Source organism: Corvus kubaryi, unplaced genomic scaffold (assembly GCF_017639235.1).
Source record: "Corvus kubaryi isolate FWS band 111438036 unplaced genomic scaffold, C.kubaryi_AGA036_p1.0 37260, whole genome shotgun sequence".
Taxonomy (NCBI): domain Eukaryota; kingdom Metazoa; phylum Chordata; class Aves; order Passeriformes; family Corvidae; genus Corvus; species Corvus kubaryi.
In genome coordinates, this window is record NW_024581077.1 from 7,879,663 (window position 1) to 7,907,467 (window position 27,805).

General features: G+C 43.6%; 1 protein-coding gene across 4 annotated transcripts; it reads left to right on the forward strand.

The window, feature by feature from the left end:
- Window positions 1-309: 309 nt before the first annotated feature.
- On the forward strand, window positions 310-27,733 carry FOXJ2 (forkhead box J2). Of its 4 annotated transcripts, none has more exons than XM_042024266.1 (12): window positions 310-490; window positions 1,646-1,770; window positions 16,306-16,658; window positions 17,174-17,248; window positions 19,152-19,220; window positions 19,569-19,709; window positions 20,158-20,356; window positions 22,211-22,537; window positions 22,938-23,039; window positions 23,506-23,706; window positions 24,448-24,546; window positions 25,127-27,733. In XM_042024266.1, the coding sequence occupies exons 3-12, from the start codon at window positions 16,326-16,328 to the stop codon at window positions 25,213-25,215; spliced, it is 1,635 nt and encodes a 544-aa protein (XP_041880200.1). In that variant the 5' UTR covers window positions 310-490; window positions 1,646-1,770; window positions 16,306-16,325; the 3' UTR covers window positions 25,216-27,733. The 4 variants fall into 4 exon arrangements, with proteins under 4 accessions (XP_041880200.1, XP_041880203.1, XP_041880202.1 ...); XM_042024268.1 differs by lacking the exon at window positions 310-490 and adding an exon at window positions 521-697; XM_042024269.1 differs by lacking the exon at window positions 310-490 and having other exon boundaries at window positions 520-1,770; window positions 20,161-20,356.
- Window positions 27,734-27,805: the final 72 nt, after the last annotated feature.

Here is a 27,805-nt window from a genome sequence, read left to right on the forward strand (position 1 = left end):
CGGGGCGATGACCGGCTGTCGCAGGAGTGATCCCGCAGCCGCTGCCCCCGCTGAAAGCGGCGAGAGGCGGCTGCCGGCAGCGGACGGGGGGCGGGGGCCCCAGGCCACCGCCGCGGTGACTCGAGCCCCGGTGCCGGGGATGGCCTTGGCCGGTCCCGGCGGGCAGGCAGCTCCTCCCCTCCACCTGGCAGAGCGAGCGGGCACCTACAGCTCCCCGCACCGGCGCCTCCTTAACCCGGGGAGGCGGGGGCGGCCGCGGCCGGGGGGAGCCGGGGGAGGCGGAGCGGCGGCCGGGGAGGAGCTGGGGCCTGCAGTGGAGCCGCAGCCCGGAGCAGCAGCCGCGGGAGCGGCGGGGCCTGGAGAGACTCAGCGCCGCCCGGGCCGGGCCCCCCGCACCGGAGTCCGGGGAGCCCCCCGGGGACGAAGCCGCGGCCCGGCGGAAGGCGGCGGAGGCGCCGCGCAGGCCCGTGAGCCGCCGCGGCCTCCCGGGGTAGCCGAGCCCGGGCAGGAGGAGCTGCGGCCTGGGGGGAAGCCAGGGACAGCGGCCGGGGTGGGGGGACACCCCCGTAGCCTGCCGGGGTGGGGGAGAGACCGTGTCCGCCGCCCCCCGCCCCGTCCGCAGCCCCGTTAGGCAGCCCCGCGCCCGGTGTGCGGACACCCCGGCGGCCCCCCCCGCCAGGCCCCTTCCCCGCAGCTGGTGAGGGAGCTTAACACTTGCCCTCTTCCCCACTAACGAGCCAAGGGTGTGCAGAGGCCTCCGGCACCCAGCCCTAGTAACTACCTAGAAGCAGGGCTGCTCTTCCTCGCTGTGGATTAGAGCCTTCTGAAGCTCCCTCAATACTTGTTAAAGGGAGAGGTGTCCTCCGACCCCAGTTTCTGAGGATTGTGAGAATAACCCTTACTGCTTACTCTCTCCTGCTACTGAGGGAAGTCCTCTCTCAAGCAGAGCAGACAGCCCTTCCCCAGACCAGGTAGTAACGGGAGTCTTTACAGAAGAAATCCTGTATGCCCAGGAGAGGCAGTTCCCAAGACAGAAATAAGCAGGAGCTGCAGATACTTACCTAGTAATTTTAATTATTTACATCTGCTCAGCTGGTGATAGAGCAAAACAAGGGAGAGAAAGCAGAGAGAGATTTAGCTATTCTTTCCTTTTCCAGTTGCTGGTTACTGGAGATAAAGGTAATTTCCAATACTGATCTCATCCTCCTTCATCCCAAGGAAGATCCCTCATCCCCTAATCCCGAGAGGGTTTTCTTCAAATACCCCGTGCAAGGAGAGAAGACACACCTCCTAGTTACAGGGAGAGGAAAAGGCAGATTTCGCTGATAATATCCACAGACATAGCAAGAATTTTTTTAGAGTAAGAGATTTTCTCCCCCCTTAAGGACAAGGTGTATCTAGAGAAAAGAGATTTCTTGGTAGGCAGGTTGGGGAAATTGATTTCTGAAATAATCCGACCATTAGTGAAAAGGCTGTTTCCCAGGGGAACACCCCTTTAGTAGTTAGCTGCCAAAAGAGAGAGAGGATCTCCATCCCGGGATAAAACCAGCAGTTTTAGGGGACTGACAGTCCCAAACAGATTGTTTTAATACTCAAGATCCTGATTTCATCCACAATCCTTTCGCCCTCGAAATATTTTTCGAAGAAGCCCTTGGAATAGCTGACAGCAACCGTCTGAGTATGGGTCTCAGAGAAGGAGTGTGAAGGGCAGCACCCCAGCAACCAGCACTGAAGATAATCCACCTCCCTCCAGAAAATCTTCCAGACAGAGTGAGTGACCACATTATATCACCTCTCTATTCCTAGCTGTCCTCTCTCGCCTTCTGTCCTTGTTTTCTATGTCTCTTCTCTCACTGTATCTGCTTGCTTTTAATCTTTTAGGTGTTTCTGTTTCTGAACCTCTCCCCACCTTCTTTTCTGTGTCTCTTTCTCAGTCGTTTAGCTCCGTTATATGCTATATGGAATTGACCTGATTCTTTCCCTCACTGTTTAGCTTATGGGAGACCTTAGCTCTGTTTAGTTGTAAGAAACCTCTCTGCCCTTTCCCTTCTACTTTCTTTCCCTGGTTTATTCGTCCTAGGCTCAGCCTTAATCATCACTGGTGTGACTTGATTTCTGTCATTTAGGGGTCATTGAGAACGATAATACTGGCCAAAAAAAGCTTTGAGGAGACAGGAGCAGTGATTTGTAGTGCCAGTGTCCAAGGATGCACCTGTGGGGTGGAGTGTCAGATCTCCATGTGGGTCCTACTATGGTTGTAACTGTGAGAATAAAGCCATTGTGCAGTGCAGACCTCGCTGTGCTTGGGGTCCGAATGTACAGATCCCCATGCAGGTACTCTGAGATGCGTGTCCTAATGGACCTAAGGGACTGTGGGATGAATTCTGGAATGAGTGCCCTTGAGAATGGGTCCTGTGGTGCTCAGGGGCCTGGGAATGAAAGCTATGCTGGTGGAACCTGCCCTGAAAGCCAAAAGAAGCTGTTCAGTTGCCACCAGTCTTCATCTGTGTCTTATGCTGCGTTCAGGGGCTAGGAATGTGAATCCTGATGCTGGTGCTGTGTGAGTGAGGCACGCTGGTGCTTTTTGTAAATGAGGCAGTTAATTCCCAGCCACAAATCAGTATTCTGACACCAACATAGTGGTTTCCTGAGAAATCAAGTCTGAGGGAGACTTCATCTCAAATAAAGCCAAAGCAGATTCCAGTAGCAGAAGAATCATGCTTAAGGATATCTCACCTGAGGTATTACTGTTTCTAGTGAGATAGCAGTGAGGAAATCCAAGATCAAAGGGTCAGGACAGGGAGCCCTTTTGGAAGCCATTTGGGAGAGCAGTGGTTAAACAGGGAGTCCCTGAAGAAGGAGCTCCTTGGTGTAATGTGCTAGCAAGATCAGACAAAAGATGCCAAAGTGATTCCCCATTTTGGCAGAGAATTTTGTCAGTTAGCCATAGCTTCAGAAGGTGGCTCTTTCTCAGGGAAGGCTGAACCACCAAGCATACCTGTGTTCTGGGGGTACTGTTAGATGCCCTCCTACCTGTTGCCCTATAGTTATGCAATCAGCCTGTTTTGAGTAGAGCTGTGTTATCTAGTACAAGGGAAGAGATAACTGAGGCATTTTGGCCTTTGTACATTCAAGGGGATAAACTGACTTTTCATGCTCTTGAGGTTAATTTACCTCACGCTGCCCCCTTCCTCACAGTAATGACTTGACATTTTTCAAGTGCTTTTGCTTCTGATGGATGCCTGGGCACTTTACAGAATATGTATGCCAGCCTTAAAAAAATTCTGCTCTTCCACAACAAATTACCTTTGTGCACATGAAACATTTTTTTTTCTTCCATTAATGATAAAGATTCTGTATTTGCTGCCTGAGCTTTTAGATGTTCATTACAGACATAAAAAGCTGGAAGTGGTGTGCCATAGACTAATTGTTATTTATTTGTTAATTGCTGACAAGGCATTCAGTACTGACTTGGACACAAAATTAAGACAATCTCTGCTCTGAAGATCTCATAATCTAAAATCCAGCTATACAAAAGCTGGGACATACTCATAAATTTTAGGGAATAATTTTTCGAGAGCACAGCTCTTCAGTGTGATCATGGTATTCACATCAAACGTTTATCACAGGTGAAAATGCAGCTTCCTCTGAGGTAGAATACTGCAGCTGTTCTGCACCATTTATTTTATACAAAAGTATCTATGCAAGAAAAAAGGAGAGTATTATTTATTTTCATGAAAGTGCAGAATACTTTATAGGCACAATGAAATGCAAGTGTTATAAGAGTTTACATTAAGAATGTTAAACCTGACCACCTAAAATTAGACTTTAAAAACCACATTAATGAATCCAAGTAAATAGCCCATTTCTTGTAAATGCCCAGGAACACAGACCTGGCTTCAACAGAAGCAACGAAGCCTCCTACATTTGAGGAAAGAGACACTTAGTTGTGTGTATATGGCTCTGTAAATTTAAATTTGGACATTCATGCTTCCAAAGTTGACTTTTTAAGTTGAAGCAGTCTGATCCTGTCCTGTGGGCAGTCAGCTCCCATCTGAGAACTGATGGTGTGGCATTTCTCAGGTCAAGCCCTTAAGCAAAATGAAATGAGATGGTCTAAAGAGTTATGGGAAAAGGATTCCTGAGAGATCATGAAGTTATAATACTGTTTAAGTATGTGTTCTATAAGTTCTTGGGTTTCATCTTGTAATGTGGTTTTGTAGGCAAGTTTCTAGGATAGAATAAGGAGTCCAAGAAGTTGGAATGAAAGAATGAAACAGTTTGAGGAGTTGGGATCTAGTTTTTCAGTCCAAGGGAAGTGTAATACTTCTGGTTTGGTTTTTTTGTTGGGTTTTTTTTCTCTTCCCCCTCTAAAAATACAGCTGAATGCTGGTGTCTCTGAAGAAGTTTATTCTTATCACATAGGTACAGGTTACTACCTCTTCCCTTAAACTTCAGCTGACCTTCATATAGTGGGAGATTGTCTGAATCCCAGTTTGGATCTTTGGCCCTTTACTTCAAATGTCAGAAAGGAGGTGTGGTTAATGGCAACTGTGATATGGACAGCTGTCCCTCAAGAGCAGGACTGAGCTGATTATCTCATTTTACACAGCTGTTAGGCAGGAATTGGATCTCAGTCATTAGCAACCAAAAGATGAAAAATGGTTCTGGACACATTTTTCCATTTGCTTCTCCCAACCTTGGGTAGAATAGTAATCAGTGACTTTCACACAGAACCTTCTATGTTTTGTAGTACTCCATTTGCCAAACCTGTTTCTGAGTGATGCTTCAGAACTGAAACTTTGAAGGATACTGTTTTTGGTCTGGAAGGCATCTTAGAGAAGACGAATAGTCCCTAGATTAATGGGCAGCCTAATGTGGTAGCTAACATGTTTGAGCTCTCCAGTTGTGTTAACTCTGAAGCCTAAAGAAAAGCCTTTAATTTGCTGTATTGTTGGCAGTTGCGCATGTTATTTTAACAAGAGTATCCAGTTGATGTGTTCAACCTCCAAATGCTTATTGTCTTTGTAGGAGGCAGTATTGCTACTTGCTATCTGTTCTGCTGGTTTTGTTTCCTTCTTCCTTCTAAGGGATATGTGACGAATGTAAAAACTCTGTAACATATTTCTGCCCTGTACTGATGTTTTTCACTTTTAAAGGCCATCTGTGTATGTGTGTTACTGAGAGAGAGCAAGCATGCTGCAGTATGTTTTCACAATTAATTAATTGCAAATTTTCATCTTAAGTTTGAAGTGAAATGCAAAATACTGTGAATGTTTCAAAATTTGGAGATCTCACAACCAGCTTTAAGACCAATCTAATGCTGTATCCTGTGATGCTTTGCCAAGATTCGGACTAGATTGTCGTTTTATCCATCTGTCTTTGACCTGCCCAGTCTTCCACCCCATCCTGTTATGAACCTGATACTTACTTAGGTAGGCAGCACAGATTTAAAGGTAGGCAGCAGAGATTTTGGTAGTACCCGACCTTTCCTGAATCCCTGGGCTCCATAGCATCATGTGGCACTCATGTACCTCTCCTGCACCTTTAAGGCCCGGCATGTTTCCAGCCTGCCTACTTCTTGACTCGCATTTCCTCCTGCACCCACTCCTCCTCTCAGTTGTTCCTGCTCTTTGCATCTCTTTTCTCGTGTGGCATTCTGTCCTGTGGTCCTAGAAGCCTAAAATGCTGCTTTTCTCTTCATCAAGCAAGCATCCCTCATCTCCTCTCTAGGATTCTTCACTGGCAGGAGTCTTTTACTGCATCTCACAGGCTCTGTTCTTACTTCCACATCTGCATTTTGACCTGTTCCTGGCTTGCCTTTTGTTAGATTATATGCCTGTGGGCACATAGGATTTTTTGTCTGAGGTTATCTCAAGAAACTTCTTTCTTTATCACTGATAATACCCAGTTCTGCTTGGCTGGGAAATGGCACTTGGTCTCCATAGTCCAACTCATTTAAGTCTCCCACCCTCCCTTCTCTTCTGGCCCCTTTCCTTCCTCAGGAATAGCTAGATTTTAGTTGGTTAGAATGAAAAACCCTTCCATTACATTCTCTGGTTCCCTCTAGCACTTGAGGATCTTGGTTTTCAGAACTGGGCTGAACATTTTGTGCAAGGCCCTGTACCTTATTCCTCATCTTTCTGAGCTGGTCAGTTTATTTGATGTGAAATCAAGAACTAAGGGAATGTGTGTTCTTTTTTGGCCTTTTTTATGTATAAGAGAGAGTGAGTAATGAGGGACAGGGTGAGATGATGAGTGAGAGCTTTTATACCTTGAGGAAAAAAAATATTTGTTTTTTTGTTTTTTACCATTAGCAATTCAAATTTTGTTTATGCTCTCTGCTCTATAAAGACTGTGGCTGATTATAGCAGAAATATGTAATTACTGTTAAAAGTTCAAATCTGAATAATTGGGAAAGAATCTGAACACTTTGTGGTCACAAATTAAAGGAGCAAAGTTTCTGAATTCTCCGTTTCCCCTAAAAAAACTATTGTTAAGTAAAACCAAGGCAAATTCTCCCTCCCCATCAGGAACTTGCAGAGAAAACAAGCTGCTAGAATAGTTATATCTGAAATTCTTTTTATCTCCACCTGAACAGAGCAGACAAGGTTTGAATGTAGAGAACTGGTCTGGATTTTGGGAGAGCAATGTTGTCTGCATGGTTCTGCTACTCCTTTCCTGGCTGACCTTGGGCTGCATGCTTCTCCATGCATGGCTTCCCATTTATCCTGGAATAGGTTATTGATCCTTTATAAGGGTTCCAAAGTATAAGGATGAAAACCACTTTATAATGGCTGCCTGTTCTTGCTGCTGATTGCCCTAATTACAATGTGATATTGAACTCAGAACTTATATATGCTGGGTTTTGTGCTGTTAGGAAACAGTGAAAGCATGATGCCCCAATACATTTCTGTTTCATTGAGGGACCAGTCACTCCAAAATTGAAAGATCCTGTATGATTGTGTGCAGTCTAGAACTGTTTTGTAAGTTGACTTCAGTATAGATATTCTCATTCCCTTGGAGCTTCTCCTGAGATCTCTAATGACCTTTTCTTGGCCAAGTCTCAGGGTCTCTATTCCATCTTCATCCTTCTTGGCTTCCCTGCTGTTTTTGACACTTGATCGTGCCCAGTCTTGAAATCTTGTCCTCCCTTGACTTTTGTGACAGTATTTTCCTGGTTTCCCTCCTAACTACTCTAGTCATTCATTCAGTAGCTTCTGCACTAAGTTATTTACCTCCCTCCGTTTATTTTTTTTCGTAAGTTAGACACAATGACCCACTTCTAGTATCCTCTCTTTGCTTTTCTTTACCTCCTTCATGCCAGGGATATTAAATTATGCAACTTTGCATACTACCTTAACATATTTTTAAAATTAATTGCTGCAAGTTTAAGACCCCTGAGGCCACTATGGAACTCGAGAAAGCTCCTTTGAGATTTGCCTTTGTTTCCTGCTTTCCTCTGCTGCAAGCTTCCACAGTTGGGCCTCTATAATATGTTCTCGCTCTGAACATACAGTGTAGGGACTCATCTTCCTGTTCATGGCCTGAATCTTTTGCTGCTTCTTTTTCAGTCTCTTTGGGTAACCCTTATGCTTCCTCCTTCATTTACCATCTCTGTTACTGTGAGCTGTTCTTGCTGGCCTCTGACAACCGTGTTACCTTCTCGTCATCTTAAAAAACATGATTGCTGAAGCTGTCCTCCTGGCATGCTTTCTCAACACGTTGCCATCTCCTCCTTGACAAGCCTGTGCTTTGGCTATCGTCCACCACATAAGGTTCCAGCTTGTTGTGCTCACTCTAAGGGGCCTTCACATTTCTGTTTCTCCCCTATCTGTCACTGTCTCTTACTGCATTGTCCTTTGCTCTGCCAGCAACACTAGCATGACATTGTGCTTTTCCATTTTTTGCATGAACATCTCTTTGCATTCTTCCTCAGCTGACTCATACCTTGATACACACAGGAATATTGCCAGCCAATAGAGGCCAGACATACTGGAAAGTACTTATTTCATAGAATCCTAGGATTATTAAGGTTGGAAAAGACCTTTAAGATCATTGAGTCGCACTGTTAATTGCATATTTGCAATTAGCTGTTTTCAAATATACAAATAGCCATTATTTGCATTTTTGAAAATTATCCAAAGGTCTAACTGATACTCAAAGGTAGTCATCTTACTATATGTACCCCACTCTCCCTGGCTCCTTTTGTGAAGAAGGATGATTGCAAAAGGAATACAGATTGTCATAAGCAAAGACACAGCATCTTGAAGACTGGAATGTTCGAGGTTAGAGCAGAATGATATTTACCTGAAGCTGCAAGGTGACAACTGTGGCAAGCATGTGTGTGGAAGAAAGGGACTTCTTCCAGTGTTTGTAAGGAGATGGACAGAAGATTTAGTTTCAGGATGATACACAAAATGGAGCATTTTGTGAGTAGGTTGCAGAAAGCCAAGCAGCAGTACTAGTGTTTTAAGCAAGGAGAAACCATTAATGGGTGTGTGTTCTGTGGCAGTGTGGTTCTGAATCCTCTTGACCTTCAAGTGTGGTACAAATCTTTGCGAGTTGTGAGCCAGGCCAGGGATTGTCAGATGTTTTGTCTACTGGAAGAGAGTTCTGTCAGTTTGAGAATAACAGCTAAAAGAATAATAAAAAGGAATTATGTTAAAACAGTGGTTGAAACTTAATTTATGAGCCTCACACAGTATTATTTGATTCTTCTGATCATTCTCCAACTTCAGTTTCAGCTGTGCTTTGCTCTCAGACTCCTCTTTAACAGGCTTCTCTGCAGTGCTTTGGTAAACTCAACTCTGGGAGCATGTGCTCTATGTACATTTTGGGCACGTGGTATACAACTAATCTGCACTTGATAACAATTTCCTTTTTTCCTATGAATTCAGTACAGAGTTCTTGCTAGTGCTTGATACCCGTTTCCACAAGTGGGTTGTGGTTTGTTCAGCAACTATTACAGAGTTCATATTGACTAATCTGTTTTCAGTGGTTCAGCCTTTGGTGAACAAGTTCTGACCACTTGCAGTCAAATTTTCATTTTCCCTATACGTGGCTGACCTTCCTTTCTCTACCATAGAAGCTTTTCACTATTGCTGTCATTGAAATGCAAGGCTAATAGTAATTTTTCACCGAGAGACCCATTTTTTTAATGTGAATAATAATACAGTTTTCATTTATAAGCATGTTGCATTCTTTCAGCCTGGGTTTCTGTATATGCCTTTGCAATGCTGTGCAGATCATCTGAGCAAGATAGTCTGCATGCTGATCTACTTCTGATGTTGTCTCTTAATTTCAGAGACAATCTGGGTATTATATCAGTGTTTGCATATCTTGTGCTGAAGGTTTATTACTGGATGTGATTCTGACAGGCAGGTAAAATGGAAATCCTTCAACCTCTCATGGGGCTGTGGGAAATACCTGCTCTTACATACTGTTTCTCTACTACTGACTTCCCAGTTTCCAAGGGAAAATTTCATTCCAGATATGTGCTCATAAATTTGACTTATTCCAAAACCAAGTACCCTATACCTTTCTCAGTGTAAGAGTAATTGTTCTGTTAATATTCTTAAAGCAAATGTCAAAGATTTCTCTCCTGCCATGGCATATGATTGGAATTACAGCTCCTAGTTCCAACGGTGAAATATTGCATAGTGGTACTGAGGGCGGAGGGGTGCTGCAGAGACGCTTCTGCTGTGGTGATGTATTTTCATTGCACTTCTTCAAAGTGCTTGGTTTACTTTTTACTTCAAATCTGTTATTGGGAGGGTTGTCATGGGACATTTGGCTTATTATTAGAATAAATCTTTTCTAGTAGTCTTATTACAAAGGAAATAATTTCCAGCTCAAAAGTATTTTATGTATACCAGTATTCTCAGTATCATTTACTGTTTCTTTTGACAGGTGTTACATATTCCCCACTTTACCTTACACAGCATCATAAATAAACAAACTGGTCCTAACTTCGAACACATTTTCAGACTGTCTAAGGGGTGTCTGCAGTGTTTGCATAGTATTTCTCAATGCTTTTTTTTTTCCTATATGTTTATATAGCAGACAACAAAAACATTCGATTCGTTGGTCTTATTAAAATCTGGCAAAGCACTAGCTATGCTCAATCCTAGCCTGTTATGCCCACAAAGATACTGCCTCCCTTGACATGAGCATATTTCAGACTTTGGCTATAATGCCATCTGTTGATAAGTTTAAATAAGCAGGTCAGGTTTTGTAAACTATACCATTTGTCAGTTTCATACAAAGCTAGGACGTAATTGCCTTTGGAATTGAATCCTGATGCACTTCCAACATGAGGGTTTGGGTGACTTTATAGTTCTCACAAGACTTCATGCTTCATTAGTACCAAAAATGCCTGCACAGTCAGTGTCGTTCATTTACTAAATTCAAAATACAAAATTATAGCCTGCTAGTGCACATTTCACAAAATGGAGGGAATCGAAAGGTCCTATGTTAAAATGTGCTATCACGATATTTATTTAATCTGTAATAACAGTGAAAACAAATTTCTTTTCTTTTTGTGTTTCTTTGAGACTTAATATGAACGTCATTTTGTTGAGATTTCTGTTTATTAAAGGACAATCGTATCTGTATGTCAGTTTAATTATCGTGAAACAATCAGTCCAGTGATTTATATTAAGCTATACGTGGCCTAAAAGTTTTTATCTTCATCTAACTGGTAATTTTCAGTACCATCTCAGTGTTTCGTGCAACTTTGAGCAAATTTTCCATTCAGGATACTGTAATCACAGTACCACCTGTGTTCTTTTACACAAAACAGCACTGAGCATTCAAAGCCATTCTGTCCCGCACACGAAGTCGTTCTGAGCAGGGCTGTAGAGTCAGACCCTGACACGTGGACAGGTGCACGCTGTGACGGTTCATGCTCGTGTAGGCAACACCACGCCGTGTGCTCTTAGGTGACAGTAGCTTCCTTTGGTTGGATCCCTTTTCCCTCTGTGGCTCATGACTAGTGAGAACCACGTGCCCCCTGTTACCACATCTGCAAGCCTACAGTTAATCAGGAAAACATTTTTTGGCTTATTCTGCTGCTCCCCAAAAAGGGAAGCATGGTTCTAGGGTATGAGAATATTTCTTACCTTCTTGCCCCAGGGATGGGTTTTCGTCCTTTCATATGGCACTGCAGACAGAAGAGTGCTGTCAGACTGTAATGTCTTTATTTTGTCACTAACATGACACCTATCATTCCTTCCAGGTTAAGTTTCATGTTATGAACAATACCCAGCAGCCTCTTTTACTTCTGCATTTGATTCCAGAAATATAAACATTTCCTGAAGGCTTCTCACAAGCAGTTACCAAAATGATGGATAGCAATTTCAGACTGGGCAGATAATCAGTATCCACTTTTCTTATTTCTTACAAGAAACAAGTATTTCTGTGAGAATGTTTGCTTAGAGAAGATCAGATTTTTCAGTGTTTTATTCCTGCCATCTTAGTTCACACCACGTTCTTTTTGAGGGAAAGCACATATCTTAAAATGGCAAATTTCTCTTCCTTCTAGACTCAACAAAATGGATTATTTTCCCCTTTTTGTATTGGATGAGGACAGAGGATTTTTTGTGTAATTTATACAAGTACATCAGAACTGCCTTTTTTTCACCAAAGTAGAGGCTCTCCATTTCTTCATGCATGTGGTATTCTTGTTTTACTTTTCCTCCTTACTTTGTGGCACTGTTTCAGAAAGGTTACAGTCAAATAGTCCGTTTTTGCCAGTTTTTTTATTTGCTAAATACCTTAGAGTCTAGAGGTATCTCTGAGTATATTAGATGGATATTGTTAGATCACTGGATCTGTGTTTCATGCACCTAAATAGAAGTGGTTGTATATTCATAGGTGTTCTACAGCAGTGTCTGTCATTTCTTGGTAGTCTGTTGTGCATTTCTTCTCTCAAAGTTCATGTTGAGAAACTTGAGTCTCCTTTAAATCTTTTGTCATAGTGTTTCATTGGATCAGAATAGCAGCAAATAAGGCAACAGTGAAAGTAAACACAGGGGAATGTAAATGCAGAGATTTATTCTAGAACAGGCATCTTCTGTAGGCAGTGCACAGCATGGTGCCATTCATTGTATGACTCCCTACTTCAGTCCTAACTGATTCTGCCTGACCGGCCTTTGAGTCCAGCTTTAGAGAATGTTTCAGGCTGTTAATGCTTATTAACTGCATTCAATGTGACCCTTAGAGTGTTGTTCCCCACATTTCATATGTTTTTCTGTCCTGATATGCAAGTACCAGTGATCCTGGATAAGATCTGGCTGGCTTAGGGTGAGCATTTGCAAAGTAGCAAAGTACAGGTTTCTCAGTGCTGCTAAGGGATGGTGCTTATTGTCGCACAGACAGAAGCCTGGCTTACCTTTGCAGCAGGAGCTTCCATTTGCTAGTTGCAAAGATTCAAAGTAAGGCACTAGTTTTCCTGGAAAGCTGTAGGGAAGTATTACTAGTCCCAAGCGAATTAGTGGTTATTAAAAGGTATTCAGTGCAAGGATTTTCTTTAATACATTGTTCTTACAAATTGGACAGATTCTTGTCTGTTTAACTGTAGTTTGGGGTCAGTGCTTGGCTGGACTTTTTGCATCTCTCTGACCTGTCTGACTTGGGATTGTACTGTAACTATTTAGTGCTTGTGAAATGAAGACTCTGCAGTCACCTTCCAGCTGTTGATGGTGGTTATGACCTTGGCTACCCTACCCTTGCTTTTCAAATTCAGCCAAGTACATAAACAGATAGCATTTACCTTGTGGGAGATTATGAAGTCTGGTCTTTGACTTTCTTTTTACTTCTTTGAAATTAATTCTGACTTGCTAATGTGGTAGGATTTTTTGAAGCACCCTTGATTTCAGTTCAGTGTGTTTATTAGTTATTACTAATTTTTTCTCTGTTTGAGTGGGATCATAAGAGAAGAGTTCAAAAGACTTGCCAGGCAATAAGCTGGGAAAGGAAAGTTGGAAGAATTATCAGCTGCTCTGGTTTGGCTGCAGCCTTGTTTTATCATACTATTAAGTAGTGTCAAGCTGATGCACCGAACACTTGGGTCAGGTGAATGAGATATGCAACATAAATTAACAGTAATATTTACTGCAGAGCAAGTATTGTTTTAAATAATTTAGTAGCCAATTACACTGAATTATTGTTGCCCTGAAAGTGTTCTGGAATTGCCACCTTACCTAATGTTTGACTATGCCTGATTATTACCGATCCTATATTGCCAGCAAATCCAGTAACATGATCAAGTGCAAACTTGGAAAAAAAGGTCTTATTCCACTGCTTTGAAATTTCCCACGTGATTGCTATTTGGTCTGAGTCTTCACTTTCTGTCCTAAATTACTGTCTAGCGTATCTGTTCTTAAAAGGCTGCTGCGTTTCACTGAAAAGTGGTTGTTTCAGTACTGGGTGACAAGTGCATATATATATATATATACACGGGGGGGTTTTTTAAGATTTTGGGATTTTGTTTTCTTGTCGAAGATTTTTATAAGCCAAGGAATGAAAATATTAAAATTCTTAGTGTGGGTGTAATCTGACCCAATTCTAATTTTGCTTGTCTCCCTGACAAGTGTATTTTATACAAATGCACAAAATCTTGTGTACTGGATGACGGGGATGTTGCATATCAGCCTTACATTTTACTGCATAGCCAATCATCCCAGATGCTCTACTGACATAACCTGGGCAATTCTGAAGCTCTGTGAAAACAACAGTGCTTTCTTCTGTTTCTTGAATTTCTGGTGTTTCAGATTGGTATCTTAACCTGCCATAGGCTTTTATAACCTAATTTTCTTGATTTCTATGCTTGTCTTAAAAAAACAAAAGGGAGGAGGTGGAACAGAGAAATTTGTATTTATTTTACTTGGGAGTTGTATTGTTAATGCAACTGATATTTCATAATGGTTTAACAAGAAGCAGCAATTTGTTTTCTGATTGCACCACAGAAATTAAAATTTATATGAGACACATTTACAAAATGAAGCATTCAACTTATATTTAGTTCATGTTTGTTTTCTTCCAAGTGGGATGCTACTTCTAGTGAGGGCTTTGCCTGTGAAGTTACCATGTAAATGTAGCTGTGTTTTGATTACATGGTGGTCTGTCCATCCCCACTGGATAAAAATAGATTGTTGCTTTTTCCTTGTATTATTCATGAAGGAATAGTCCTACTATTTTTTTTTTTTTAATTTGTGTAAATTTCAAATGTTTGATATTAGATAAAATCAGTCAAAGAGTTATTAAATAAAGCACAACTTGAGGGGGCTGGATAATGGAAAGTGTTTAGCAGCTTAGATCATCTAGTTAGCTATGTAGCAAGTAGTCATCCCTATGCTAAGTGATAGTGTGGCAGATGAGTAGATAAGTAAGTTAGTAGCAGTTGGGCTTTTGCTTTCCTCCCCAAGACATAAAAGTGTTTCCACTCGCCATAGACATTGTGGTGCTGCAATTCGGAGGTGTCTCCTGAGGCCCTGGCTGTGGAGCCGCTGCCTGTGGGGGCTGAGGGATGGATTTTGTTGGGGTATTGTGTAGGTGTTTGAGCCCTAAGAGGTGTGGTGAGCACATGCATGGAAATGAAAGGTTTAGTGCATGTGAACGCGTTGGAGTGTGGACTTCAGTGCTTTAGTGCTGTGAGAGCATTGGAGTGCAGAAGTAAAAGGTATAATGCATATGGTTGTGGGGGAAGAATGGGTAGCTTCAGTGTCAAAATGCTGGGTGCATCTGTCTCTGGATCTGTGCATCCACACTGTGTTATTGTCAAATGCCTATTTTTAGAACAAGTATCTAATTGGTATTCATGCAGATGGGTGTCTCCCTGTCTCATCTGATCCACTCATCTGAGTGATGCACTCAGTGGGAGGTGTCTGCTGATGAATCTTTTCTAAGCAGAGTGTGTTCGTGTCAGTCTCTTCTCTCTTACACGTATGCAAGTGTTTAATTTGCTATACATACCTAAGTGTGTTTGTGTGTTTGTCTTGTGTATGCTCCAGCATGCTCAAAGACAGTGCCATCTAATCTTCTGGAAAAACTAATTTCAGAAATGAAAGGTGTAGAACTTGCATCCCTTCAAGACATGATTCTTCTCTTTATGCAAAGAGCAGTGCAAGTCATGGCCTTGGAAACCTAGCTACCTTAGGGAAGGACTTCAAGGGATTGCTCCTAGTTAGAGTAATGCAGCCACTTGTGAGTAGGAATGATGAACTTTCTGCTGCCTTACCTACTGCAACAGACTGCATAAAAGTTAGTGTGCTAAGTGTACAAGTTCATACAAGTTCTTGCTGCTAAATGTTTTCTTCTTATAAAATAATTGTTAAGTAGAAATTCCTGTATACAGCTGCTAGCCGGGTGTGTTTTATTTTTATGAGGGGAAGTATATAACATTTATGAGATAAAAGATCCTGAGTCTCTTCCTGTAGCAAACTTATGTGACTTCAGACAAGTGAGTTTTTTCTGTGCCTCAGAATTGGAGAAAATTCTTGCCTGTGATACTGTGAATTCAGCAGGATTTAATTCAATGAAATTATATATATATTTTTAGGGAAAACTGGTTATGGTAGGCAAAGCTTTAACTATTATGAGCTTAATATAGTCTGTTCCAACTCGACATGGTAGATGTAATTATCTATATATAGTATTATGCATGATCTTGGTGTTTTAAAATGAGATATGTAATCCTAGCTCTAAGGAATAGGATTCATTATAATGTCACCTAATGCAAAAAGAGAGGCTAGACCTCAGAGAGAAATTAATTTCCCCTCAAATTGAGATAGTCCTGACTTTGCAGATGATCTAATTAAATTCTAGTTTGTATATGGCATGAATGAGTATTTCCTTTTAGCTATGATTTTCCTCTTACCTGACACCACAAACCTGCTGGCTTACGGATGATCTTGGCGAAGGGTACCAAGGTTACATGGATTATGTAGTAAAGGAGTGAATGTGATATACCTACTGAAAGGGCTCCACTTCCCCTAAGCAGATCTTGGTTTTTTACCTGGGATCAGTGCTCTGGGTAAGACTGCCCTAGCAATGTTACCATCAGTGTTACAAAGCACTGTCCCAGCTGCTCTCAGTACGGGTGATCCTCCCTGAGGCACAGTCCTAGGCCTTTTGGGATGGTTCTGGCTGGCTGTGAATAAGATGCATGAAGTAGGATGATCTTCATACAGGTATTTGTGATAGGGGGAGAAGCCGAAGAAGAATGCAAATGGATGTTTCTGTTCTTATGCTTCACCTTGTTTGTGTCTCAAGTGTTTCTTTTCCTCTCCTTTCTCCTCTCAGATATTCCTGCTTCCAGCACCATGGCCTCTGACCTGGAAAGTAGCCTCACTTCCATAGACTGGCTCCCACAGCTTACTTTAAGGGCTACTATTGAAAAATTAGGGGGGTCCTCACAAGCAGGACCTCCAGGGTCTGCCCGAAAGTGTCCCCCAGGCTCACCAACAGATCCCAATGCCACACTGAGTAAGGATGAGGCTGCAGTGCACCAAGATGGGAAGCCACGTTACAGCTATGCCACTTTGATCACATATGCCATCAACTCATCACCTGCCAAGAAGATGACGCTTAGCGAGATCTACCGTTGGATCTGTGACAACTTTCCCTACTACAAAAATGCTGGTATTGGTTGGAAGGTGAGGGCTTGCATCACTGAAGTACCCTTTTTTGCCCAATTATAAGACTTACTTTTTAAATTCTATGCAAAATAGCCGCACTGATTAAAATAAGGCTGATGTAAAACTGAGTTGACCAACTGGAGAAAACGCAGAGCCAGAAGTCCCATTTTCTCTGAGTATTTTGTTGAATGTATGTGGTGGTCCATTAAGAAGGAGTTTGCCCCAAACCCACCAACACCAACCAAGAAAAACAAAAAAAAAGCCCCCACAAAACCCACATCACTACCATCCTCTGCATCACACTGATGCTATTTTCATTGCACCTTCTGTAGGTGTAGAGCTGGTTCAGCCCCATATTGTCATCTTAATCCATCCCTTTCCACAGCTTCTGTTCTGCCCCATTCCAGGAATATGTAGTGACCTTTGGTTTTTGAGTATGTACCATCCTATTTTCTCTACCTGCTCCTGGGCATACTCAGAAGACTGTATGTTTTTGTTGCAGCACTTACCTGTATCTCTTACTCTCTCATCAGAACTCTATTCGTCATAACCTCTCTCTGAATAAATGTTTTCGAAAGGTGCCTCGACCAAGAGATGATCCTGGGAAGGTAAGAAATCTGCTCCTGGGCAAGCAATTTAAAACTGCAGGGAATAAGCTGGGGTCGCCCTTTCTAACTCATGGTTGGAATTTGAAACCTAAAGTGTAGGCAAAAATGGAAGCAGTAGTAAGATTTACTGCAGTCCTTTGGCTACAGAAGCATTTACTTAAAGGGAACCTGTAAAGGAGCTTTAAAGGTTTTAGTAATTATTTTTCTTATCTGTGATCTTCAGTTGACTTTAAAGATACTGGCAGAAGTCAAAAGTGTGATTGAATGTACTTTATTAGTTTTGTTTCTTTTTCTTGATCTTTGTCTGTAAAATGTGAGTGTAGCCCAACCAGTTCTGTTATGAGAGAGCATAGTGGCTGCTGGTGAACAGCAGGACTGTGATGTGACATCGTGGATTTCATGGAGGCAAGATCCATGGAAATGAGAGCAGAATTACTACCTGTATAGACTGCAAAATACTTGGTGTTGAAAAAAAAATGTCATCACCACATAGTTTAAATATGTAGAAATAATTTACGAGTAAAACTCAAGAATTTAGGAATTTGTTGGCTTACTGAGGACTGATAAGGCTCTGATAGTATATACAGATTGTAAAGGGGAATTGCTAGCAAAACCAAGACTTGACATCTTGGCATGCAGATATTATTGTTTAAAAAAATCCACAACCAAACAAGCAAGAGGAGATGGTAGGGGCAAGAAGCTATGTATTTAGACAGAAAGATTGTCTCCTCCCCCTCATCCTAAAGTTAAAAGAAAAGACCATTTGCTCAAGCCTTTTATTTCAGGTTATATTTAAGGGACTGTGTGGTACTCAGTTGGGATCTATAAATGGAAGTAGTAGATCTCTGAAGATCACTGCTCAAAATTACCATTAATTATGTGGCTTATTCCAGGAAGTCCTAACAGAGTTAAGGGTATATGTTTGCAGGTGTTCATTGGCATGTTGGGCTGGGTTTATAATGAAAACCTGTTCTGTGCTTGTTACTTATTCAGATGTTGATTGGAGGGTAAAACAAGCTAAATCACACTCTAGAGTTCTTTTTGTATTTATTCAGAAGACAACACACATAATTACAGACTATTTTATGTTGAAAGAGACCTCTGGAGGTCGACATGTACCTCTATCCTCTCCCAGACAGGAACAATCACATTAGCTTGATGAGATCTGTCAGATTTTGAGTATCTCCAGAGATGGAGATAGCAAAACTGGGCACTTGTTCCAGTGCTGCACCACCATCATTGTGAAGAAAATTTTGTTTATATCTGACTGTACTTTCCCTTGCTGTAACTTGTGTTTTGTTGCCTTTTCTTGTGTGATGCTGTTGTCTTTTATAATACCCTTACGCAGTTGAAGGCAGTGGTTTGATCTCCTTAGCTTTTTCTTGTCCAAGCTAAACAGACCTCTCTGTACATCATGTGTTTTAGTTCTTAACCGTGGTTTATTTCTTAGCCATCATGGCCCCCCTGTGGATGCTCTAAGGGGAGTCCCACAACCATGGAAAAAGAGCAATCCTTCTAGCTGTCTCTGCCAAATCCCAGCATTGAGTTGGTTCTCATCAGTTAATAATAAATGCAAGTTGTGAGGAAGCTACTGAACAGAGTGTGCAGGCCCAAAAGAGTTCACTTAGCTTGGATCAAACCATCCTTTTGGTGTCCTGTCTCAGAGTGATGGAAAGTAGAGGATTCTGCCTTCCATCAGTAGCATTGTACCTCATTGTTCAATGCAACCCAGTGTAAGAGAGGAATCTCTTGCCAATACCCAAGTCTCGGTTGTCTGAGGTTCTAGAGGGTGGTCCTCGTGGTCCTAATGTTTAGTTGGTGCTGCATTCCTTGAGTCAGCAGCCCCCTACTTCAGGAAGCTCTGTGATTTCATCATGCATTCACCAATGGATCTTCTTTCCAGGGCTCTTATTGGACAATAGATACATGTCCAGATATATCTCGCAAGAGGCGGCATCCTCCAGATGATGACGTGAGTGTTTTTCTTTCCACACAGCACGGAGTGGGCTGGGAATTCCCTTCAGCACCAGACCATGATAATGTTTTGGGGTCAGGGTGTATAGATGGAGAGACAAAGGCCAGGACTGAACAAACTAGTGTGTGTGTCCTGCTGATTGCCTGTTGTTGCTGCTATTCAGTAGGAAAGTTAATCTTGTTTAAAGTCCTTTATCCTGACTTTTCAGTGACTAAGGCCCAGTCCTCCTCTTTTTTAAGCCATGAACTTCTACAGCGGGGGAGCTGGCTTCCCATCTGCAGTTTCACTTCTCCATCTGTTTTTGATTTCTGCTCCTTTCCTTTTCTCTTTCTTCCCCATCCACAGATACCACAAGACTCCCCAGAGCAAGAGGCAAGTAAAAGCCCCCGAGGGGCTGTTCCAGTCAGCACAGAAGCCTCTTTGCCACCTGAGGCCACCCCTCAGATGTCGATCCAGAGCACCACCCCCATTGCCAACTACAGTCAGGTGAGCCGCAGGGAAAAGGATAGAAGTGGGAGGAAAAGGAGAGTGGGAGGAGTGTATGAATGGAAAAGCAAAGTGGTGAGGAGAGGGAATTGTGAAAATTGTGATATGGAGGCAAAAATAAAAAGAAAGGAAGGAGCTGAAATTGCAGAGATAGAAAATAAGGAGGAAGTGAATTTTAGCAAAGGGTTGGATGGGGATAAAGGATAAAGGCATAATGGTATTAGATAGCTGAAGAAAAGGCTGGAGCCACTGTGCTGCAGAGGAATGGTTGTGGTTGGTGTTCTCCAAGGAAAATGGCAATTCCAAAAAAAATTTGGGAAGATTTGTTGGAAGATGAGCGAAGTGATGCAGGATATCAGTGCATGTTCTATGCATATCTGGTCTCTGATCTCTGTCTCAAGCTGCAAAACCTAGTACAGGCTAAAGGCCATATTCCTCCCTCCCTTAGCAGGGTGCAGGGCCTGTGGATGTTGCCTCTACTGTAGCCGGGGGGCAGGGCCGTGAAGGGGCCGATGTGCCGCCCCCGCTGTACAGTGCCAACCATGATTTCAAGTTCTCCTACTCTGAGATCAACTTCCAGGATCTTAGCTGGTCCTTCCGAAATCTCTACAAATCCATGCTGGAGAAATCATCTTCCTCTCAGCACGGTGAGTAACTATATGCGTCATGTGGGGTGGGCAGGTATCTGCCCACACAGTCTTGTCCATTTGGCATCTCTCAGATCTTTCCTCATTCAGGAGCCTGTGCAAACAGACTTTCCTTCTTTGGCATGCTGTAATTACTTCTGCCAGAAGCTGATAAGAAATCTGCACGTCCTTTATGCATTGCTCCCCCTAGTTCTCTCAGAATAAAAAAGCACAATGATTTAAAAATGCCTTGTGTTGATACAAATGCAAATACTAAAATGGCAGAAACTGAGAAAAATGAAGTCCTGAAGAAAAGCATGTCAGAAATATTCACAGTCTGTCAGGCTAGAAACCATAAGAGGGAGGGGATTGTTGCATCTGGAGTTTCTCAGAAGGAGAGTGGAAAATCATCATTGCTCAGATCTGTTGAAACTAGGATTGTACAAGGCCTTGGAGAATTAAGCTTTGTGGATTGAGAGCAGGGAAGAGAGAGCCTCCAGCTCCATTCGTATCTTGCATTTCTGGGATTGAGTAAGCAGCCAGAAGAGGGCAGAATCACTGCAGGGATGAAATGTCCACGGAAAATATTTCAGAAAAACTTACATCTCTTTCTGCCTTAAAACACTCTTGTAAATATTAATCTGGTGTAAAAAAGGAGTGTGTTATTACATGAGCTTCTCACCTGTGCTATCAGCCATCACACAGTGCAGGCAGTTTGCTACTCTAGAAGGGGCCTCCTGAACTTGAAGCTTCAGTGAAATAAAAACGTATATACCTTTACTGCTTTCATCATGCTGGCACTCCGAGTGGGAGCCCGTTGTGTGAGGTGTTGTAGTATGAGTGAGCAAGTTACAAAAATGTAGAGAAGAACCTTGATTTGATGTGTTCCTCTGATTTTACAAACTTAGCAGTTGTCTGCTGTTTTTTTCCTTCCAAATCTTAGGCTGCAAGGCAGTGTAGGAAAACTTGCAGGTTTTGAAAAAATTTTGTAGGCAACTTTTGAGTCAGGATGGCAGTATTCATCCTTTCGCCCCATGACAGTAGTAGGATACTCTAAGGGTTGATGAAAATGTGAGGTTTGCTTGCAGATGGGCAAGTAAGGGTACTCAAAGTAAGAAGTGAGTAGCTCAGGTTAATGGCATGTAGTGCCCCTGACTGGTTTTCCACAGAGGTTCCCCACTGTATGGGGAGAATGAACATGGGAAGCAGCCATAAGAGATATGCTGAGCTCCTGGTGTTGGGGAAGTATGGAAAATACCTGATGCTCTCGCATGTAGGGGTTGCCTGAAATACAGGAGGATGGAAATGACACACCCAGTGAGTCAGGAGGAATGAAAGTAATAAAGGAGCCCTGATGTGTACAGTGTGCTCTTTGTACAAAAGCAGAGTCTTTTATGACCTCTTATGATCAGTGTGAGAAAAATTGTGAAGATTCCTGACCAAGCTGCTTGTAAGAAGGGAACTCCAGGGAGCCTTTGGAAACAGCAAGTCAGATTAAGTATTAAGTTACCCATTTTCTAAATGTTCTGCTGTTTAAGTTTGCTTAATGGTCATTAGGAAAACAACACGTGCTTGGCATTTCAGGAGAGGTTGGATTACTTTGGTAAGTCTAGGAGAAAATCCAGGGAGGAACTTAAGTGCCTAACGCTGTACTAAAATCCTTCTGGGTCTTTGTCGTAGAGCTTTTTGTTTTCAACAGTCTGGAGCACAGCAAGGGCCTAACTGCACAGGTGATGGTTGTTGGTAGCCTGTAGAGGGCACTCCGAAAGCTTCATAAATAGCGGGATGAGCAGTGTGAAATTAGAGCTGGATCATGTAAGCAGAGGTCTGATCCAGGCTGTCTTAAAGCTCCCTCCTCTTTCATTTACTCGGCAGGTTTCTCTTCTCTCCTTGGTGACATGCAGCCCTCCAACCACAATTACTATATGTACCAGCAGCAGCAGCAGCAAGGCCCCTCCTCAGTGGGTGCTGCTCCCCCACTCCACACTCCAACCCCAGAGGGCTGCCCATCCCAAGGAGGAAAGCAGCAGGGTGGTGAAGGTTATGGCCCTCCACCAGTGATGTCCATGCACCCGCCCCCAATGCAGCATGGAGGTTACCACCAGCATCAACAGCATCACCCGCACTCCCACCCACAGCAGCAGCCGCACCAGCACCAGCAGCAGCAGCAGTCACAGGCCTCAATCAACAATGCTGGCTTTGGTGAGTCGGGGTGCTGGAAAGCACTGATGGTGGAAAGGGAGCATTAAGGAGCTCCCAGACAGAAATTCCACAAGTGAGCTTTCCCTAAGTAGTACCTACTTGTGTGTAGAAAATGGGGAAAAACTGGATATGGTTGAAATCTGAGAAGGAAATTGCTTCCTTACTGGAGAATGGAGGATAGATATATCCACCCTGGGTTTGGGATTCTGTTAAGGGATGCAGCATAAAGTCAGGGCCTTAGTGAAGAAGGAGATACCATCCCTGGTTTTCCAAGGGAGAAAGGATTTCTAGCTGTTGTAGCATCAGGCTCTTTGGTGAAGAGGGGCCAATCTTTTTATATTAAGGGGTGGAGGGAAAGGGTGATCTGTATTGTATTAATCTTGTCCCTGTTTCATTCCAGCGTTTCCCCCTGATTGGTGCTCCAACATCGATTCCCTGAAGGAAAGCTTCAAGATGGTAAACCGGCTGAACTGGTCTAGCATTGAGCACTCCCAATTCTCAGGTCAGTGTTGGCCTAGTGACTAGGGCTAGTGACTCAATGACTAGGGCTGGAGTCTAGAACATGCAAGTGCTGTGCAGGGATCTTTTTTTCAATGTAACCATGGCAAGTGCCTGCATTTCTCAGTGATTCACCTCATTTTTAAAAAGAGGTGTCCTACTTCATGGGTTCTGTTAAAGATCCTGAAGCACTTGAATGAAAACTGCAGGATTTGGGACAGGGAGAATTAATCATAGAAGTATGTCAGAAAGCTAACTGAGATTTTTCCTTCCAACTCTTTCTTGCCTTACCTGAGTCAGTGTGACAGTATCCTAGATGTGGAGCTCTCCAGGAGTCTGGTGACAGATTTGAAATGATAAAGTTCGGTTTGTGAGGAGGAGGTAGGATTTAGGGGCAGGAGACAGAAACTCTTAGCAGGAAAGATCACAGTGTGACTACTGTCTTTGACACTGTCCTTCGTCCCCTGCAGAGCTCATGGAGAGTTTGCGCCAGGCTGAGCGGAAGAACTGGACGCTGGATCAACACCATATTGCCAACCTCTGTGACTCCCTTAATCACTTCCTCACCCAGACTGGTCAGCTCCCTCATCTGGTTGGCCCACAGCAGCCCCCTCGAATCTCTGATTCTTGTGCCCTGAACAGTGGCAAACAGGAGCAATCCATGAACCAAGGTAATTAGGGGAGACTGAAATGACGTGTAAATGAAGGCCCAGTTCTGTGAGTATCCTAAACTACCTGCAGCCTTACCAGGCAATGCAGCACGGAGCAAATCAGAGCTAGGCTGTCAGAGATGTTCATAGCAACTCAGCTTCCTCTGGCTTTAAAGAACTGGGATGTCCTATACCTGTGGCCTGGACAGACTGCTGTTATGTGATGCATGCTACTGACAGGCAACCTCCAGGCAGGAATATATTTAAAAGGCAAACCTGGAAGAGGAGAAGGGGATGGTGCTTTTTTAGGTGACCCACAGAGAGGAATGGCAAGGTAGAGAGATTGCTATTCCAGATGGCAGGAACAGTAAAGGAGAAAGTTCTTGCACCCTTGTTGGAGAAATACTGTACAAGGAGTAGAAGATGCATTCTGAGGAGGGGATATGATGGTCTTGATAGAACTGTAATGGTGTGTGTCATCTAGTACTGAACTAAATGGATGATACTGAGCCACCTTGCGGTGTTTCTGGATGAAAATTTTCTTCTTTTACAAAAATAGAGAAACTCCTGCTGGTTTCAAGAACAAGATCCCTGACCAAGCTATAGCTTGCAGTTAGGACCCAACAGCTGAACATCTCCTCAGTATCCTGTGGGTCTGAGTGAGTTGCTCTGTGGCTGAGCTGCTACCCAGTCAAGGCCAAGGCTTCTGACCTGAACATTAACAGCTGTTTTTTTGTTTTCTTAATTCATTTCCTTTCACAGTGAACTCCTATGGTCAGCCCCAGCCTCCCCATCTCTTCTCCGGGCCATCTCCTATGTACCAGATTTCCACCCAGGACTCTCCAGGATATAATCGCCCAGGTAAGGGGTGACATTAAGGCCTATTATACCAATCAATATTAAAGAACTTGTTCCAAACCCCTTTGTGCATTTCTCCCAAAGCACTTAGTAATCAAATGGAGCGCTGTGGGTAGAGAGGGAGCAGGGACTGCAAGGGACCCTCCATTTAGGGCTCTGTCATAGCTCTGGGAAGGATTAGGATTTCAAAGGCATGATTTCTTTCACTTCACGTAAAGTCTTCTAGCTTAGCCTCACCCTCAGTTAGTTGTTTGAAGACAACTGTACATGAGAAGCTTCTGTTGACTAAGTTCTTTGTACTCTCTCAGCAGTCAGCTATGAGGTAAGTAAAGGAGGCTGAAACTTAACTTCTGTAGAACCTGCTGTGGAGAATTTCACAGCAGAACACTCCCAGACATTGGTAGATGCTGTCTGACAGAGGGATTGATGCCAGTAGTGTTCTTGTTTGTTAGACAGTTGGAAAGGAGAAGGCCCAGATCATTTCTGGTTTCTTTTGCCCAAGGGCCCACTGTGAAAAAGGATGTAGTTTTTGATTCTAACTGTTCTCTTTCCTTTTTCTTCTTTTTTCTTGTCTTTGGCTCAGCTCATCATCTGGTCCCTCGGCCTCCAGGGCCTCCTCCAGGCGCCAATGAGGAAATCCCCGATGATTTCGACTGGGACTTGATCACCTAGCGAGTTACAGACTTGATAGCCCGTCCTTTATGAAGGACGTGGGAGGGGAGGGGGACATGGGGTCAATGGTGTCAGCACCGCCCTCCCCAGCCTCCCTGCCTTGCCTGTATATAGATATATATTCTCTATCTCCGCCAGAGAAGCCACCGCAAGATGCTGCCGAAGATAATCCTTCCTTGCGTCCTGTTTTATCTTCTTTTCTTCTTTTGTTTATTATTATTATTGTTATTATTATTATTACCAATAATTGAGCACAGCCCTCCCCCTCCTCCGGTGGCCTCGGACGCATCGGATCAGCTCTTTCGTGTTGCGCAGTGCCCTGTGGAGGGCGGGAAGATGGGTCCTTGGTGCCATGAAAAGACCTTGGAAGGCTGAATCCTCGAGTGCATCTTTCTCTGCCTCCATCATTTTGCGTTTAACAATCCCTCTTTCCCTTCAAGGTGGCCGGTGAATCTGTTGTATTGGCTACTGGAGTGAGAGAGCCTAGTGGACCCTGGGAGCCTGTAGTTATGTTGTTTCGTAAATGTTGTAAAGGTCAGGGGGCTGAAGGGACACTGGAGGGGTGATCTTAGCTCTGTGAACTTTGTCACACCAGCGGGAACAGCAAGAAAAGAAGTCGTGTTCCCAAGTACAAGAGAGGGTGATCCCTGAGGTAGGGAGAGCTGAGCTGAGCTGGGAGGGCAGACCTGAGTTTGGAGAAAGGAGAATGTAGCAGAGATGGTATTTCAGCAGAGAAGTTGGGTTTCAGAATGTGGTGCCATCTGTGAAGACTGAGAGAGATTTTGAGGGAATCCTGACCCATTTCCTACACTGCCTTTTGCAGTCTCTAGGTGAAGCCTACATACCCATCAGGTGAAAGAAGCAGTCAGGGGTGTCACATGTGATTCAGCAAGTTCTATTCCCCAGAGCTTTTCATTTCACCCCACACCCCTTCAACCCCTTTTTCAAAATATGTAGTGAGGCTCTTCCTTTCATATGCAAATTTGGAAGTTTTCTCCCATCAGTATATGTCCGGTTGTTATTTGGCCGTCCGCCCCTCATATTTCTTTGGAGGCTGTCCTTGCCTGTGGTTGAGAGTGCCAGCAACAGGAGTCTGGCTGTGTAGGCACACATCCTCCGTCAGCGGTTCCCACTTGGTGAATGGGCTCATGGTGGGCAGAGGAAGCTGCTGTGCAGAGTGGGGCTGAACTCGGGGGCTGCTGGTTGAGGGCTGGACCCTCTGGTCAGGGACTGGGCGGCCCTCGCGAGCCAATTTTGTGAGAGGGGCGTAAGGGGAAAGAGGGTGAAGCGGGGCAGGGTTTTGAACCGACTAGCCAAAGAGTGCAGTATAAAAGGGAGGAGGGTGTGTCAGACCCCTTGCAGTTCAGCTGGGGGAGATGATGTAATCTAGTGTAAATCCTGAAGGATAAGCTTTGTCAGCACGTGCAAATCAGGAAGGTGGAAAAGGTGCAGGAGCAGGAGTGAGCATTGAGATGCTTCCTCCCCAAAGTTGTGTCCTGTGTTCCCCTTTTTTTCTGGTATGGCTCTGTTATGTCAAACCTCTTGTTTCCTCTTAATGGTTCTTAGGCCTCCCTGCAGCCCTTATTTCCTGTTTACCAGTGAAGGGAACAAACATGGAAATAGACTATCATGGCTGCTTGACAGACCTGGAGCACAGGAGTAAAGTAATAACCTCTATTCTGACTGCAGGAAGGTGGGGAACTAGCACTGCTTTTAAATATGCTGTAGGAATAAACCAATTGGAAATTGGATTGTTGTCAGGGAAGTGGACAGAGTCTCATTGCATTGGAAGGGGGGAACAACACTTTTTTTCTTTTTTTTTTTTTCTTTTTTTTCTTTTTTTTCCCCCCTTTTTTTTTTGTTTTGTTTTAAGTGTGTGTTTGGGGGGGAGTTCATCACTGAGCATTTCCAAGAGAAATGAGGAATCCCAGACAGCTTCAACGTGGAGTCAGCTGTTACCTCTGCTGCCTCAGGATGGGAATGATACAGCCTGTGTGATAGGTTTCTGTGGAAAGTGGCACCAGAGACGACAATGAGAGACAACTTCCGGCAGGTGCCCAGTTAGTGTTTTGCAGAGGACATTACTGAGAGCCAGCCCTGTGGAAGTCTGAAAACACCACCGGAAGAAAAACAAACCAAGATGGCTCCTTCTGCGTATCCAAGTGCTCCTCATTTGCATATTTGCCTCATTTGCATATTAAGTTGTGCCTCATTTGCATATGTAAATACATGCCGGTCAGTGTGCAAATTAGCCTCGTTCCTCTGCCCCTGAAATCAATGTGCGTTGTTAGTGCGTGGGATGACATCGATGGGTGGGCGTGGAGCTCTGCGGGTGCGCTGGCACCGGCCTGCAGGGAGGGCAGGGGGGCCAGCCTGGCCCACAGAGGGGTCTTGCAGGCCCCTCCAGCCCAATGTGGCCCTCAGTGCTTCGTGTCAGGGAGAGAGGGGCGTGGTCTCACGAGTTTATTTTTGTGCATGCTTTCTTAATAAAAAGAAAAAGTGAATGTTTATGGTTTAACTCTTTTGGTGCTCGTATTGATTTTTTTTCTTTCAGCGGCGCCTGTCATGATGGCTCGGTTCCCACCTTAGA